This window comes from Bombina bombina, chromosome 7 (assembly GCF_027579735.1).
Source record: "Bombina bombina isolate aBomBom1 chromosome 7, aBomBom1.pri, whole genome shotgun sequence".
Lineage (NCBI taxonomy): Eukaryota > Metazoa > Chordata > Amphibia > Anura > Bombinatoridae > Bombina > Bombina bombina.
In genome coordinates this window covers 16186216-16205171 of record NC_069505.1, presented here as the reverse complement: position 1 = coordinate 16205171, position 18956 = coordinate 16186216, and the positions used below count along the sequence as shown (strand labels likewise).

At 40.7% G+C, this 18956-nt stretch overlaps 1 protein-coding gene across 1 annotated transcript in view; it reads left to right on the top strand.

Annotated features, from left to right (window-relative positions):
* The window catches only part of LOC128665771 (serine/threonine-protein kinase D1), a 102231-nt gene that overhangs the window by 28122 nt on the left and 55153 nt on the right, over nt 1-18956 (top strand). The window contains exon 3 of the mRNA XM_053719964.1: nt 1994-2258. Within this exon, the coding sequence (XP_053575939.1) occupies nt 1994-2258 (265 nt within the window). The remainder of the gene's footprint in view (nt 1-1993; nt 2259-18956) is intronic.

Here is an 18956-nt window from a genome sequence, read left to right as displayed (position 1 = left end):
TGGTTTAGGAGAAGGCTACAAAAAGCTATCACAGAGATTTAAGCTGTCAGTGTCCACTGTGAGGAACATAGTGAGGAAATGAAAGACCACAGGCACAGTTCTTGTTAATGCCAGAAGTGGCAGGCCAAGTAAAATATCGGAGAGGCAAAGGCAAAGGAGGGGGAGAAAGGTCAAAAACAGCCCACAGCCCCCTCCAAAGACTTACAACATCATCTTGCTGCAGATGGTGTCACTGTGCATCGTTCAACAATTCAGTGCACTTTGCACAAGGAGAAGCTGTATGGGAGAGTGATGCAGAAGAAGCCTTTTCTGCACACATGCCACAAACAGAGTTGCTTGAGGTATGCAAACTCACATTTGGACAAGCCAGCTTCATTTTGGAAGAAGGTGCTGTGGACTGATGAAACAAAGATTGAGTTATTTGGTCATAACAAGGGGCGTTATGCATGGCGGCAAAATAACACAGCGTTCCAAGACAAACACTTGCTACCCACAGTAAAATTTGGTGGATGTTCCATCATGCTGTGGGGCTGTGTGGCCAGTGCCGGTACTGGGAATCTTGTTAAAGTTGAGGGTCACATGGATTCCACTCAATATCAGCAGATACAGAATAATGTTGAGGAATCAGTCACAAAGTTGAAGTTACGCAGGGGCTGGATATTTCAACAAGACAATGACCCAAAACACATCTCAAAATCTACTCTGGCATTTATGCAGAGGAACAAGTACAATGTTCTGGAATGGCCATCCCAGTCCCCAGACCTGAATATCATTGAAAATCTGTGGGGTGATTTGAAGCGGGCTGTCCATGCTCGGCAACCATCAAACCTAACTGAACTGGAGATATTTTGCAAGGAGGAATGGTCCAAAATACCTTCATCCAGAATCCAGACACTCATTACAGGCTATAGGAAGCGTCTAGAGGCTGTTATTTCTGCTAAAGGAGGCTCTACTTAATATTGATGCAAAATTTCTGTTGGGGTGCCCAAATTTATGCATCTGTCTAATTTCGTTTTGATGCATATTGCACATTTTCTGTTAATCCAATAAACCTCATTTCACTACTGATATAATACTGTGTCCTTCAGTTATTTGATAGATAAAAATGAAATTGCTGATCCAAACACCCAATTATTTATAAATGAAAATCATGGAAATTGTCAGGGGTGCCTAAACTTTTGCTTACGACTGTGTATATATGTGTATATATATATATATATATATATATTTAGAAATAAACAGAACATTTTCTTCTATGTGAGATACATTGGAATATAAAATATTCATAACTACATTCGGGTTTCGCACAGTTGGTCTAATGCGTGTTTGGTTAGAGCACGAGCGATAAGTTAGGTTTTTTAAACAGCACTCCATTGAAGTCTGTGGAAGAAGTTAATGAGGTCGTGATATCCGAAGTTCTGAAGTTAGTGCGCTTCAGGTATCACACGCACACAAACTTTTTACTTTCAACTTGTAATACGCATGCTAACCAGGCTGCATTAAAATTTTACTTTGAGCACAGTTAGCGCGTGAGCAAAAAAATATTTTATCGCGCCACTTGTAATCTGGCACCAGGTGTAAAATTCGAGTGTCCTTAGAGCAACGTGCCACCATGTTGAAATCTAGGTAGCCTTCTCTTGTGTGGCCAATCAGCAACATTTATAAATAAGCCACTAGAGTGTGCAGCTCATGATATGTGGGATAAATCAGTTTTATGTCTAAAAACTGCACTTACATTGCAGCCCACAATTTTCATAAATTATTTGTAGGAAAATTGGATAGGATAAATAATAGAAGTATATTTCAAAGTTGTGTTACTACATATAATTAAACATGTTATATAACATTCTCAAAGCGTATATTAATGCCCCTTTAAAGATAAGGCAAATTAGAATGAAGTGCAGGTGTTAGAACCTAATACTGACTACACATTAGTAATGTTTCATTCACCTCACATTGTCTTATTGGTCTAACATTACCCTTGTCCTTACAGGAGTTGCCCCTGTCTGATATTCTCCACATCGAGGCATTTGATAGGAGCATTAATGGAGTCTCAACAAATAGTGACACTCCTCATTGCTTCGAGTTACTCACAGACACTTTGGTGTATTATGTTGGAGAGAGGTCACCGAATCCAGAGTCTGATCAGGGTCGCGCAGATTCGGGTGAAATCTGGTACAGAATGATTCGTCAAGCGCTATGTCCTGGCATGAATGAGAACGGCACATCGAAAAGCTGCCTAGAACCGGAAAAAACAGGTAAAATAGTTTGCTTAATTGTCTTGTTTAAAGGGACATGAAGCAGTAAATAAATACTAGATCTAATGATGAGCAACGATTAGCCTGAGAATAGTAGATATGGGTGAAATGTAGGGATTCTATGCTTGTTTGCTAAATGAATGCAGGATTTGGCTACAGGCAGTAGTGGTATTGTTTCAGTTCTGGATATATCAGTGTGAAGAGAAGAGATCTATGCAAATCCAGATCATTGTGCGTACACCATTGGCTTGATTTCTAGTGGCGTACTATCGTATGCGGTCATGATATCGGGTTTTTGTGGCCGTTTGCACACAAGTTAAATTCCACCCGTATTAGAAGTTGAAAGTTAATGGGAATGCATGAGCACAGTCACAATTTACGCTAGAATACGCTACTGTTGACTCTGGTTAACTGTTTTGCAAGTCAAAAAAGTGTTACAAAACAAATCAAAAATACCTTTAAAAGTACAGTTACACTCATATTACAGTTACACTCATATTAACAATTCAATTAAAAGTTATAAGGGCTCAAAGATATGAGATGTCAGGTGTTAGAAAAAAATGGGCCAAAAGTGCTTTTAAATAGGGACCCATAGGAACATGTATAAATATATGTATGTATATAAATATATATGTATGTAGTGGATATAAAAAGTCTGCACACCCCTGTTAAAATGTCAGGTTTCTGTGATGTAAAAAAATGAGACAAAGATAAATTATTTCAGCACTTTTTCCATCTTTAATGTGACCTATAAACTGTACAACTCAATTGAAAAACAAACTGAAATCTTTTAGGTGAAGGGAAGTAAATAAAAAAAACTAAAATAACCGGCCCCTGCTGCAGCACATGTTCCCTCTGCCTCAGTACAATATATCTTAGATGCCTCACTCCCCAGCATTCCTAAAGAGATAACTGACTCTCTTGACAAACCAATTACGCCACAAGAGATAACAGCAGCTATTAAATCACTTCCTTCGCATAAAAGCCCAGGCCCAGATGGGTTCTCCAATCTATATTATAAACAATTTAAAAACCTTTTGATTCCCTACCTAACAACATTGTTTCAATCTATTGACAATGGTACAAAATGGTCCAGGAGCTCTCTTGAGGCTTTTATTTCAGTTATACCCAAGCCAAATAAAGACCCCACTAAAGTAAGTAATTATAGGCCAATTTCCCTGCTAAATACAGACCTAAAACTGTATTCCAAAATTTTAGCAACCCGGATTAATAGGATACTTCCCCAAATTATTCACGTTGACCAATCTGGCTTTATGCCTAGAAGAGAGGCACGTGACAATACTGTTAGAGTGCTGCACCTGATTGAACAGTCCGGCCGGTCAAAGACACCCTCTATTCTGATCTCAACGGATGCTGAAAAGGCGTTTGACTGGCTGGACTGGGCCTTCTTGAGACACTGCCTAACTGCTTTTGGGTTTGGACCCACGATGCTTCAGAGGATCTTCAGCTTGTATTCTCACCCAACTGCCAGAGTACGAACGAATGGCATGCTTTCTGATAGCTTCAATATCCAGAATGGCACGAGGCAGGGATGTCCCCTGTCTCCTCTGCTATTCTCTATATCTATCGAGGTGTTGGCGTCTCATATAAGAAACAATCCTAAAATCACAGGCTTAGAAGTAGGCCCTAACACATATAAACTCACCTTGTATGCCGACGACGTCCTCACCTTGCTCACCTCCCCACATGAGTCCTTGCCGCATTTACTAGCAGAATTTGAAAAGTTCAGTGATCACTCTAACTTTTTGATCAACGCTCAAAAGTCAGAAATTCTTAATATTAATATGCCAAAAGATAGCTTTCAAAATCTTAGGACTTACTGCCCATATAACCTGCTCCAGGACAAGATTAAATATCTTGGGATATATCTCACCCCGTCAGTAAATAAACTTTCTAAATACAATTACTTACCTATTCTACATAAACTCAAGAGGGATTTTGATTCCTGGCAAAATAAACCCCTCTCATGGTGGGGCAGGATTCAATCGGTCAAGATGACTACTCTGCCTCAACTTTTATACATCCTTCAAGCTGCCCTGATACATATCCCGACGACCTATCTGTGTCAAATCCAATCTTTGATAAACTCATTCATATGGGGAAATATAAAACCTCGTATTAGTAAAAAAGTTCTCATGAAACCCTTAGGGAAGGGAGGTCTAGGAGTACCTATGATCTCACAATACTACAAAGCAGTAGTCTTACAAAGGGTATTAGAATGGCACGAAAGCACATATATGAAGGCTTGGATATCCATGGACTCCTGTCTATTGGGCTTCCCAGCGATAGGTCCGCTCTGCTGGATCAAACACGCATGTAGACCCGCCTTGGCTAGATTGTCCCCATTATATGCCCATATCTTTCGCACGTGGGATACAATTAGATTGAAGGCTAAGGGAATCACCACATTTATCTCTCCTATGACACCTGTCCCAATAAATGCTGAATTTAATAAGGGAATCATACCAAAGGAATCATGTTCCTTAGACGTATGCCCAACGATTGCATTTGCATGTTTGGCGGAAGGGAGATCATTGAAGCCAAGAAGGCAACTTACAGAGTTGGTCGGGGGGACCTTTTCTCGCTGGTTAAAATATGCCCAGTTAACTCATTTTATAGGCTCTACACCATACAAGCAAAATCTTTTGAGGAATCTGACAACATTTGAAAGGCTTTGCTTCGGGGGGGTGGTACCTAAGGGGTCCCTGTCAATGACAAAAGTGGAAGTGGAGGATTACTCATATTACATATTACAGTTATACTCATAATAACATTGTCTAATAAATATACATTACACAGTACAGTTACACACATAATAACACTGTCTAATAAATATACATTACACAGTACAGTTACACACATAATAACACTATCTAATAAATATACATTACACAGTACAGTTACACACATATTAACACTGTCTAATAAATATACATTACACAGTACAGTTACACTATCTAATAAATATACATTGCACAGTATAGTTACACTATCTAATAAATATACATTGCACAGTACAGTTACATTCATAATAACACTGTATAATAAATATACATTACACAGTACAGTTACACTATCTAATAAATATACATTGCACAGTACAGTTACATTCATAATAACACTGTATAATAAATATACATTACACAGTACAGTTACACACATAATAACACTGTCTAATAAAAATGATTTAAAAAAACTGTATAAAAAGGTTATAAGGGCTTAAAAAAACAAATTTATGCTTACCTGATAAATGTATTTATTTCCGGATATGGTGCGTCCACGACATCTTCAATTACTGTTGGGAATATCACTCCTGGCCAGCAGGAGGAGGCAAAGAGCACCACAGCCAAGCTGTTAAGTATCACTCCCCTTCCCACAAACCCCAGTCATTCAACCGAAGGTAAATGGAGAAAGAGAATAACAGAAAGGTGCAGAGGTGCCTGAGGTTTAATATAAAAATAACTGTCTTAATAAAGGGTAGGGGTCGTGGACTCTCCATATCCAGAAAGAAAGAAATTTATCAGGTAAGCATAAATTTTCTTTTCTTTCCTAAGATATGGTGAGTCCACGGTGTCCTTAATTACTGTTGGGAACCAATACCCAAGCTAGAACAAGACAGGTAGACCTAAACAGAAGGCACCACCGCTTGCAGAACCTGTCTCCCAAAAGAAGCCTCAGCCGAGGCAAAAGTATCAAACTTGTAAAATTTGGAAAAAGTGTGTAGAGAGGACCAAGTTGCAGCCTTGCAAATCTGTTCCACAGAAGCCTCATTTTTAAAGGCCCAAGAGGAGGAAACAGCCCTCGTGGAATGAGCTGTAATTCTCTCAGGAGTCTGCTGACCAGCCGTCTCATAAGCCAAACAAATTATACTTCTCAACCAGAGAAAAAGAGAAGTAGCAGTAGCTTTTTGACCTTTACGTTTACCAGAGAAACAAACAGGGCAGAAGACTGGCGAAAATCCTTAGTTGCCTGTAAGTAGATTTTCAAAGTACGCACAACGTCTAAGTTGTGCAATAAACGTTCCTTATGAGAAGAATGATTAGGACATAAAGAAAGAACAACAATTTCCTGATTAATATTTTTATCTGAAACCACTTTAGGAAGAATACCCAACTTCATATGAAGAACCGCTTTATCAGCATGAAAGATAAGATAAGGCGAATCACACTGCAAAGCCGAGAGTTCTGAAACTCTCCGCGCAGAAGAAATAGCAAAGAGAAACAAAACCTTCCAAGATAATAACTTATGGGCCTTTTTATCAAGCTCCATATGGAGCTTGAAGGGCCGTGTTTCTGGCGAGCCTTCAGGCTCACCAGAAACACCAGTTATGAAGCAGCGGTCTAAAGACCGCTGCTCCATAACCTGTGCGCCTGCTCTGAGGAGACAAACAGACATCACGGGAAATCAACCTGATCGAATACGATCGGGTTAATTGATACCCCCTGCTAGCATCCGATTGGCCGCAAATCTGCAGAGGGCGGCGTTGCACCAGCAGTTCACAAGAGTTGCTAGTGCAATGCTGAATGCGGAGAGCATATTGCTCTCTGCATTCAACAATGTCTGTCGGACATGACCTGCTGATCAGATAATGTCAGACAGAGGGATGATAAATCAGCCCCTTAATATCTATGGAATGCAAAGGCTCAAACGGAGCCTGCTGTAAAACTGAGGAGCAACAGATTTAAACACAGGCCGGATTCTGACCAGGGCCTGACAAAAAGATTGAACATCTGGCAGCTCCGCCAGGCGTTTGTGTAACAAAATAGATAATGCAGAAATCTGACCTTTCAGAGAACTGACTGACAATCCCTTCTCCAGACCTTCCTGGAGAAAAGACAAAATTCTAGGAATCCTAACTCTACTCCAAGAGTAACCCTTGGATTCACACCAAAAAGGGTATTAACGCCATACCTTATGGCAAATCTTTCTAATAACAGGCTTGCAAGCATGAATCAAGGTCTCAATGACTGATTCAGAAAAGCCACGTTTAGACAAAACTATGCATTCAATCTCCAAGCAGTCAGCTTCAGAGAAATGAGATGTGGATGAAGGAATGGACCCTGAGTTAGAAGGTCCTCCCTCAGAGGTAACCTCCAAGGGGGAAGGGATGACATCCTCACTAGGTCCGCATACCGGATTCCTGCAAGGCTACACAGGGGGTATTAGAATTACCGATGCTCTCTCCTGCTTTATACGAGCAATGACTCGTGGATGGAGAGCAAATTGAGGATACAGGTAAGCCAGACCGAAATTCCAAGGAAACGCCAGAGCATATATCAGGATGGCCTGCGGATCTCTTGACCTCGAACCGTACCTTGAAAGCTTGGCGTTCTGCCAAGACGCCATCAGATCCAATTCCGGTACCCCCCACTTGATGGTTGACCTGGCAAACACCTCCGGATGGAGAGCACACTCCCCGGGATGAAATGTCTGTCTGCTCAGGAAGTCCGCTTCCCAGTTGTCCACTCCTGGAATGTGGATGACGGAAAGCCTGCAATTGTGAACCTCCGCCCACTGAACAATCCGAGCCACCTCCTTCATGTCTAAGGAACTCTGCGTTTCTCCTTGGTGGTTGATGTAAGCCACTGAAGTGATATTGTCCGACTGGAATATGATAAACCGGGCAAAGGACAACTGAGGCTAAGCCATCAGATCATTGTAAATCGCTCTCAACTCTAAGATGTTTATGGGGAGAGCAGACTCCTCCTGAGTCCATAGTCCTTGCACCTTCAACAGACAGATGCTCCTGAGAAAGCTACCACAGGGGAGAGTCTCAATGTCTGATCTAGATCTATCCTCTGAGAAAGATCCAAATGGTCTCTGTTCCATTGCCTAAGCATACATAACTGCAGAGCTCTCAAATGGAACTGAGCAAAGGGAATGATGTCCATGGAAGCAACCATCAGACCAATTACATCCATACATTGAGCCACTGATGGTCGAACAGTAGACTGCAGACTGCAGAGAGAGGCAAGCAGAAATAATCTTCAATTTCCTTAACCTCTGTTAGAAATATCTTCATAGATAGGGAATCTATTATGGTCCCTAAGAAAACCACCCTTGTAGCTGGAACAGGGGAACTCTTTTCCAGATTCACTTTCCATCCGTGGGAACGTAGAAAAGATGAGATCTACATGTGAGAGTTTGCTTGTTGAAAAGATGGCGCCTAAACCAATATGTTGTCCAGGTAGGGTGCCACTGCAATTCCCCGAGACCTGATCACTGCTAAGAGAACCCCTAGAACCTGTGAGAAAATTCTGGGAGCTGTGGCAAGGCCAAACGGAAGAATCACAAACTGAAAGTGATTGTCCAGAAAGGCAAATCTCAGAAATTTGTGATGATCCCTGTGAATGGCAACGTGACGGTACACATCTTCAGGTCTATGGTCGTCATGAACTGACCTTCTTGCACTAAAGGAAGAATGTAACAGATAGTTTCCATCTTGAAGGATGATACTCTGAGAAACTTGTTTTTAGACACTTCAGGTCTAGAATAGGTCGGAAAGTTCCCTCTTTCTTGGAAACCACGAACAGATTGGAATAGAAACCTAGACCCTGTTCCTATACTGGAACTGGAACTATCACTCCCAGGGAGGACAGATTAGGTACACATCTCAAGAACGCCTCTCTTTTTATCTGGTCTGCAGATAATCTTGAGAGGTGGAACCTGCCCCTGGGAGGAAAGGTCTTGAATTCTAGTTTGTAACCCTGAGATACTATGTCCACAGCCCAAGGATCGGGGACATCTCATATCCATGCTTGAGAGAACTGAGAAAGTCTGCCCCCCACTTGATCCGATCCCAGATCGAGAGCAAATCCTTCATGCTGATTTGGATTCAGCTGCGAGTTTCTTAGATTGCTTCTCCTTATTCCAAGACTGATTGGGTCTCCTAGAGGACTTGGACTGTTCCTGCTTGGAAGAAGAAGGGGAAGACTTTCCTCTGAAGTTACGAAAGTAACGGAAATTACTTTTGACGTACTTTAATGTCTATTCTTCTTAATCTTGAGGTAGAAAAGACCCATTTCCACCCATAATGTCAGAAATTATTTATGCCAGACCAGGTCCAAACAAGATCTTACCCTTGTAAGGAACCTCTAGCAGCTTTACCTTAGAGGAAACATCAGCTGACCAAGACTTCAGCCACAAAGCCCTGCGGGCTAGCACCGCGAAGCCAGAAGACTTGTCTCTCAGTCTAGTAACTTGCATAATAGCATCAGAAATAAAGGAATTGGTTAGCTTAAGAGCCTTAATTCTATTTAGAATCTCATTCAGGGGAGTCTCTACCTGAAGAGAATCAGACAGGGCATCAAACCAGTAGGATGCCGCACTTGTCACAGTGGCAATACACACAGCAGGTTGCCATAGGAGGCCCTGATGAATATATATCCTTTTTAAATAGGCCTCCAGCTTTTTGTCCATTGGGTCCTTAAAGGAACAGCTATCCTCAATAGGAATAGTAGTTCTCTTAGAGTAGAAATTGCCCCTTCTACTTTAGGTACAGGGTGCCATGGCTCTTTAACCGAGTCAGCGACAGGAAACATCTTTTTAAAAATAGGAGACGGGGTAAAAAGGAATCCTGGTTTCTCCCATTCCTGTGTAATAATCTCCGTAGCACGGTTGGGAACTGGAAATACCTCCGAGAAGGAAGGAACATCAAAATAACTATTAAGTTTACTTGATTTCTTAGGAAGGACAACAGCAGGAGTGTCAGAGTCATCCAGAGTAGCCAAAAACTCCTTTAACAGTACACAGTGTTCAAGCATAAATCTGAAGGTTACAACTTCAGCATCAGAAGAAAGCATTACACTGTCTGAATCTGAGATTTCACCCTCAGAGGCTACTGACATATCTTCCTCATCAGATTTATGAGGGAGGACAACTTGGGTAGCAAGGGCTGGATCAGAAACCTGAATCTCTAATTTTCCTTTTAACATAGGAAAGGAAGCTAATGCCGCAGATACCACTGATGATACCTGGGCAGCAATTTCTGCTTGTAAATAAACTCCACCGGGAGACTGAGAGGAACCGCAGGGCACTGCATGTGACACCATTGAGGCTTGGGACGAAACAGGAGAAGGCTGTGGCAACTCCTGAACAGCATGATCCTGAGAGACGTTGGGCTCAGCATAGAAAATGTTCCTTTAGACTGCAATGTTCTCTTAACACATGAAGAACAAAATTGCATAGGCGCAGCAATTTGTGCCTCTAAACACAATAGACACTGATTCATGAGAGCAGACTCCTGCTCCATGTCAGACATGCTTTAAAAATATATACAATAAAGAAACAAGTTATGTGATACTGTTCCTTTAAGAAACTGTGTACAAAAAACCAAGGAGAGCTAAATTCTTTATAATTAAAAAAGAATCCTAAGCAATGGTATTGGAATATCTTAAACTGATATATTGCAAATAAAGCTATAGTCAAATAAACTCAGGACCTCCACACCTCAGCCGTAACGGAGGCGCTCACCTGCCCTCTCGCTCCTGCGATTATACAGAATGAGGCCAAGATGGAGAATACTGAATGTGGAACTCCGATCTGTAAAGCACTGCTGCATAGCCGACACCGCTCCGGACACAGAGGCAAGGAATGTCACGTGATCGGCGTGATAATCAGTGTCCCAGGAGGCGTGAAAATCACAAAAGACCGCCTCTTCTAGATAGGCTGTGGAGTGTCGTTCAAATGACTTCCCCCAGCGTGAGGCTTACGCGGCAAAAAGCCAGTATGACCGCAACAGTTAGCAATCTCCTCTGGCGTTCTTTCTAGCTTGTCAGCCTATTTAAAATAAAATGTAAAGCTATTGCCGTAAGCAGTAAATTTACACAACACACTTGGGCCTAGATTTAGAGTTCGGCGGTAGCCGTCAAAACCAGCGTTAGAGGCTCCTAACGCTGGTTTTGGCCGCCCGCTGGTATTTGGAGTCAGTGATTAAAGGGTCTAACGCTCACTTTTCAGCCGCGACTTTTCCATACCGCAGATCCCCCTACGCCATTTGCGTAGCCTATCTTTTCAATGGGATCTTTCTAACGCTGGTATTTAGAGTCGTTTCTGCAGTGAGCGTTAGAGCTCTAACGACAAGATTCCAGCCGCCTGAAAAAAGCAGGAGTTAAGAGCTTTCTGGCTAACGCCGGTTCATAAAGCTCTTAACTACTGTACCCTAAACTACACTAACACCCATAAACTACCTATGTACCCCTAAACCGAGGTCCCCCCACATCGCCGCCACTCGATTAAAATTTTTAACCCCTAATCTGCCGACCGCCACCTACGTTATACTTATGTACCCCTAATCTGCTGCCCCTAACCCCGCCGACCCCTATATTATATTTATTAACCCCTAACTTGCCCCACACAACGTCGCCGCAAGCTACTTAAAATAATTAACCCCTAATCTTCCGACCGCAAATCGCCGCCACCTACGTTATCCCTATGTACCCCTAATCTTCTGCCCCTAACATCGCCGACCCCTATGTTATATTTATTAACCCCTAATCTGCCCCCCACAACGTCGCCGACACCTACCTACACTTATTAACCCCTAATCTGCCGAGCGGACCTGAGCGCTACTATAATAAAGTTATTAACCCCTAATCCGCCTCACTAACCCTATCATAAATAGTATTAACCCCTAATCTGCCCTCCCTAACATCGCCGACACCTACCTTCAATTATTAACCCCTAATCTGCCGACCGGAGCTCACCGCTATTCTAATAAATGTATTAACCCCTAAAGCTAAGTCTAACCCTAACACTAACACCCCCCTAAGTTAAATATAATTTTTATCTAACGAAATAAATTAACTCTTATTAAATAAATGATTCCTATTTAAAGCTAAATACTTACCTGTAAAATAAATCCTAATATAGCTACAATATAAATTACATTTATATTATAGCTATTTTAGGATTAATATTTATTTTACAGGTAACTTTGTATTTATTTTAACCAGGTACAATAGCTATTAAATAGTTAAGAACTATTTAATAGTTACCTAGTTAAAATAATTACAAATTTACCTGTAAAATAAATCCTAACCTAAGATATAATTAAACCTAACACTACCCTATCAATAAAATAATTAAATAAACTACCTACAATTACCTACAATTAACCTAACACTACACTATCAATAAATTAATTAAACACAATTGCTACAAATAAATACAATTAAATAAACTATCTAAAGTACAAAAAATAAAAAAGAACTAAGTTACAGAAAATAAAAAAATATTTACAAACATAAGAAAAATATTACAACAATTTTAAACTAATTACACCTACTCTAAGCCCCCTAATAAAATAACAAAGACCCCCAAAATAAAAAATTCCCTACCCTATTCTAAATTTAAAAAGTTACAAGCTCTTTTACCTTACCAGCCCTGAACAGGGCCCTTTGCGGGGCATGCCCCAAGAAGTTCAGCTCTTTTGCCTGTAAAAGAAAACATACAATACCCCCCCCCCAACATTACAACCCACCACCCACATACCCCTAATCTAACCCAAACCCCCCTTAAATAAACCTAACACTAAGCCCCTGATGATCTTCCTACCTTGTCTTCACCATGCCAGGTTCACCGATCCGTCCTGGCTCCAAGATCTTCATCCAACCCAAGCGGGGGTTGGCGATCCATAATCCGGTGCTCCAAAGTCTTCCTCCTATCCGGCAAGAAGAGGACATCCGGACCGGCAAACATCTTCTCCAAGCGGCATCTTCTATGTTCTTCCATCCGATGACGACCGGCTCCATCTTGAAGACCTCCAGCGCGGATCCATCCTCTTCTTCCGACGACTAGACGACGAATGACGGTTCCTTTAAGGGACGTCATCCAAGATGGCGTCCCTCAAATTCCGATTGGCTGATAGGATTCTATCAGCCAATCGGAATTAAGGTAGGAATTTTCTGATTGGCTGATGGAATCAGCCAATCAGAATCAAGTTCAATCCGATTGGCTGATCCAATCAGCCAATCAGATTGAGCTCGCATTCTATTGGCTGTTCCGATCAGCCAATACAATGCGAGCTCAATCTGATTGGCTGATTGGATCAGCCAATCGGATTGAACTTGATTCTGATTGGCTGATTCCATCAGCCAATCAGAAAATTCCTACCTTAATTCCGATTGGCTGATAGAATCCTATCAGCCAATCGGAATTCGAGGGACGCCATCTTGGATGACGTCCCTTTAAAGGAACCGTCATTCGTCGTCTAGTCGTCGGAAGAAGAGGATGGATCCGCGCTGGAGGTCTTCAAGATGGAGCCGGTCGTCATCGGATGGAAGAACATAGAAGATGCCGCTTGGAGAAGATGTTTGCCGGTCCGGATGTCCTCTTCTTGCCGGATAGGAGGAAGACTTTGGAGCACCGGATTATGGATCGCCAACCCCCGCTTGGGTTGGATGAAGATCTTGGAGCCAGGACGGATCGGTGAACCTGGCATGGTGAAGACAAGGTAGGAAGATCATCAGGGGCTTAGTGTTAGGTTTATTTAAGGGGGGTTTGGGTTAGATTAGGGGTATGTGGGTGGTGGGTTGTAATGTTGGGGGGGGGTATTGTATGTTTTTTTTTACAGGCAAAAGAGCTGAAATTCTTGGGGCATGCCCCGCAAAGGGCCCTGTTCAGGGCTGGTAAGGTAAAAGAGCTTGTAATTTTTGTATTTTAGAATAGGGTAGGGAATTTTTTATTTTGGGGGTCTGTTATTTTATTAGGGGGCTTAGAGTAGGTGTAATTAGTTTAAAATTGTTGTAATATTTTTCTTATGTTTGTAAATATTTTTTTATTTTCTGTAACTTAGTTCTTTTTTATTTTTTGTACTTTAGATAGTTTATTTAATTGTATTTATTTGTAGGAATTGTGTTTAATTAATTTATTGATAGTGTAGTGTTAGGTTAATTGTAGGTAATTGTAGGTAGTTTATTTAATTATTTTATTGATAGGGTAGTGTTAGGTTTAATTATAACTTAGGTTAGGATTTATTTTACAGGTAATTTTGTTATTATTTTAACTAGGTAACTATTAAATAGTTCTTAACTATTTAATAGCTATTGTACCTGGTTAAAATAAATACAAAGTTACCTGTAAAATAAATAATAATCCTAAAATAGCTATAATATAAATGTAATTTATATTGTAGCTATATTAGGATTTATTTTACAGGTAAGTATTTAGCTTTAAATAGGAATCATTTATTTAATAAGAGTTAATTTATTTCGTTAGATAAAAATTATATTTAACTTAGGGGGGTGTTAGGGTTAGGGTTAGACTTAGCTTTAGGGGTTAATACATTTATTAGAATAGCGGTGAGCTCCGGTCGGCAGATTAGGGGTTAATAATTGAAGGTAGGTGTCGGCGATGTTAGGGAGGGCAGATTAGGGGTTAATACTATTTATGATAGGGTTAGTGAGGCGGATTAGGGGTTAATAACTTTATTATAGTAGCGCTCAGGTCCGGTCGGCAGATTAGGGGTTAATAAGTGTAGGCAGGTGGAGGCGACGTTGTGGGGGGCAGATTAGGGGTTAATAAATATAACATAGGGGTCGGCGATGTTAGGGCAGCAGATTAGGGGTACATAGGGATAACGTAGGTGGCGGCGGTTTACGGAGCGGCAGATTAGGGGTTAAAAGTGTAATGCAGGGGTCAGCGATAGCGGGGGCGGCAGATTAGGGGTTAATAAGTGTAAGGCTAGGGGTGTTTAGACTCGGGGTACATGTTAGAGTGTTAGGTGCAGACGTAGGAAGTGTTTCCCCATAGGAAACAATGGGGCTGCGTTAGGAGCTGAACGCTGCTTTTTTGCAGGTGTTAGGTTTTTTTTCAGCTCAAACAGCCCCATTGTTTCCTATGGGAGAATCGTGCACGAGCACGTTTTTGAGGCCGGCCGCGTCCGTAAGCAACTCTGGTATCGAGAGTTGTATTTGCGGTAAAAATGCTCTACGCTCCTTTTTTGGAGCCTAACGCAGCATTTGTTTGAACTCTCGATACCAGAGTTAAATTTATGGTGCGGCCAGAAAAAAAACCTGCGGAGCGTTAACAGCCCTTTTACCGCCAAACTCCAAATCTAGCCGTTGATCTTTCAAAAAGTCCCAGTGTGCCCCAAAATAAGCGCAGAGCCCAAGAAAAGCTAATCCCTTACTCTCCTAAGGTAGTTAACCCCTTCTCATCAAACATGGCTTAAGTGCCTGACCCCTGCCCTAAAATAAACCCAATATAGGGAATATTCTGTCCCAATAAAATTATACAGGGCTTTGTAAAAAGGGATCTTCTTTTGCTTTAAGTGCATGGTCTCCCCATCTAGAAGACAGAGGCACCTGCTAATCCGCTGTCTTCCTCAAAGAGGCCTGTGGAAAAAGACCTACCCTGGCTTTCTATACTAGGGCATCAAATTGTTAGGAAAACGCAGCAAGGACCACCTTACAAGTGTCTAACTGCTTTAAAGCCACAGCTACCCTACTGCAGAGAATAACGTGGAGTACGACTAGACCTTAAAATCTTGCATGAAGCGCAGGAAGCCACTTTTCTTCAGACACCAAAAACTTCACCTCCTCCAGGCATCAAGGCAAAGAGAATGACTGGGGTTTGTGGGAAGGGGAGTGATACTTAACAGCTTGGCTGTGGTGCTCTTTGCCTCCTCCTGCTGGCCAGGAGTGATATTCCCAACAGTAACTGAGGACTTTGTGGACTCACCATATCTTAGGAAAGAAATATGAAGTCAGTTAAAAAAAATATTTATGCAATATTCATATTTCTTTATATTGTTCCAATGTTCTGCACATAGGGGAATATGTTTTACGTAGTTTTAGATATACAGTATATATATATTTATAGAGATAGATAGATAGATAGATATTTTACCAAACAATTATCAGATATATGTAGAAATATTTATTTAAGAATAAATAAATACAACATATTTTGCTATGTGAAGGAAATTGGAATGCGAAATATTCATATTTCATGTTGGGTTAGCGCACTTGAATAAATGTGATCGGTTTAGTGCACGGGTATGGATGTTAGTTTTTTCCCCAGTTTTCAGGCTCCATTGAAGTTTATAGGGGAATACGTTATTGCGTTTGTGATATTCGAAGTTTGGCTCTTTTGCACGCGTCGGGTTTTGTCTCGCTCACAATTCAACTTGTAATATGAGCGCAACCAGATACATGCAAAAAGGCTTTGTGTATAGAAGTGGAAGTACTAAATAGCACGCCACTCGTGAACTAGTGAGCTAAGTGTTGCACTCATGCACACTCCAAAACACCTATATAAGATTTATAGCTGCACTGAAGTAAACTGTTATTATTAATATTATAGCATAGAGCTACATAAACTCCACTATTTGTGTAACGTCATCTTAGCGCTTAAGCAATATCCAAAATGAATTTTACTGGGCCCCCCCATAAAAGTCTATTATGTGAGAGATTTAGCTCCCCCTATCCAACATGCCGATTTTAGCGCACCCTAGACTATAGACTGAATAATAAATATAACTTTTTAGTTGTAATATAAGCACAAAAACAGAAGCGCTAGTGTGGATGCATATAGCCATTTTAGTGCATTTTATTTCCTTCAGGTAATGGCTTTTATTATATTCTGCACTAAAATTATTCCTGTCAGATAACGCATAAGCCCCACTAGCGCAATACTTTCCTAAGGTTGTTGAGTCGTCGTTTTTTCTTTGCTATATATTTTCCATGTTAGTTTAATTGAACATATTATAGACTTTGCAGATATGAGACCCTCACACATAAGGCGCAACACAATCTTGCTTGTTCTCGATTTCTAAAAGTCAGTCAGTATTGTCAGCAATCGCAATCATAATATGCCTCAGCCAATAGCGTCCCTCAAGTGTAATAGCATCATCTCTTGGAAACAACAAATAAAGTTATTTTTCATTTTAATCTCATTTTGTATTAAAAAAAGTGCATGATTAAGGGCAAACAAAGTAGCGATATCGGGGGTTTAGCAACATAAAAAGTTGAAGGGTCACTTAATAACATGTAGTGATGCTAATGACATATGACGCGCAAAAAGCTGTTGTGCTCTAAACCCATAGAGATATGTGTGTATGTCTCTCTAAGGGATTTGAACAGGTGCATTATGGGTACAGGCGTGTGTTAGGTTATTGATATGATAATGTTTATTGTGTAAAAGTGCTTATTATTATCATTGAGCCGGTAACGTTTGTATTAGACATGTGCGATTCATTTCAAATCGATTCGGAAATTCGGAAAATTCGGAGATTCGGATCGATTCGAATTTCCGAATTAAAATACTGCCAAATCTACCGAATAAATCCGAATCAAATCGAATACATCCAAATCGATTTGAATACATCCGAATCGATTCGGATGTATTCGGTAGATTCGGATGGCCGTGTATTACACTAGTATTGTACAGTATATTAGGTTTTATCACTCTGCTATGGGTTAAACCTAATATACAGTACATAATACTAGTGTAATACACAGCACATCCCACCTAACACTTACCGAAATTCCGAATTTCTGAATCGATTCGAATCGAATCGAACCGAATCAAATTTTTTCCGAATCCGAAAGAATCCGAATGAATCCGAAACAAATTCATTCGAATTTTTCCGAATTCGAATAGATCCGAAGCGAAATTCGAATCGATCCGAACCGAACCGAAATGAATTTTTCGAAGCTGCACAAGTCTAGTTTGTATGTGTTTGGTGACGTCACATTATAATGTCATCCCATATGGCGCTAGGTAATGTCGGTATGTTTAGAGCACTGGTTTTCAAACCTGTCCTCTGCCTTCCCCAAGAGGCCCAACAGAGCAGGTAATATAACAATGTTTACTAACTTTTTTGAACTGGGACCCTGCTATCCACCTCTGTCACCTGAAGCCGACGACAAGCAGATATCGGCCAGGAAACAGGGAGGTGGATGGACAGGTTCATTAACAGTTCAAGTTTTGCAGAGGCATTTTCCACTGAAGTTTAACAATATAATTAAAAGTTATACTTTAATAATTCTGACTTATTCAGGGTACAATTTTCTATGACCATAGGTACATTGTTTCATGCAATCACCGCTTACTACTATAGGGAAGAGTGCAATTCTAAACCCCTACTTGGGTTCTCTTACTCATTTTTTAGTTTCTAATTTAATATAGGGGTCAGCACCAAACTCACGTTAGATTAGTGAATTTATTGTTCCCTTGTTTTACTTTATACTAGTGCCAGTTTCTTTTATTGTAATACATTTTGTGAAATAATCAGACGATTAGTAAACATGATCATTTTGTGAAATAATCAGACGATTAGTAAACATGATCATTTTGTGAAATAATCAGACGATTAGTAAACATGGTTATTTTACCTGGTCTCATCGAAGGTAATCTTTAAAACCTGGCCTGTTGGGGAGGTCTGAGGACAGGTTTGAAAAACAGTGGTTTAGAGCAGGGGTCCCCAACCTTTAGGACCTCAGGGACCACTAAACTCATAATTTTGAATCCCGTGGACCACTAACATGATTTTTTTATAAGGTACAAACCTCTATAATGTGTATACAGGTAATCTCCACTTATACAGTGGGTTAGGGAACGGAGCCCCACTGTAAAGTGAAAGCCGCCTTAAAGTGAAACAAGGCAGTTTTAGCTTTCTTTCCACTTGCCAGTGTGTTTAAAAACTTGAAAACATGTTTGAACTAACATATATTA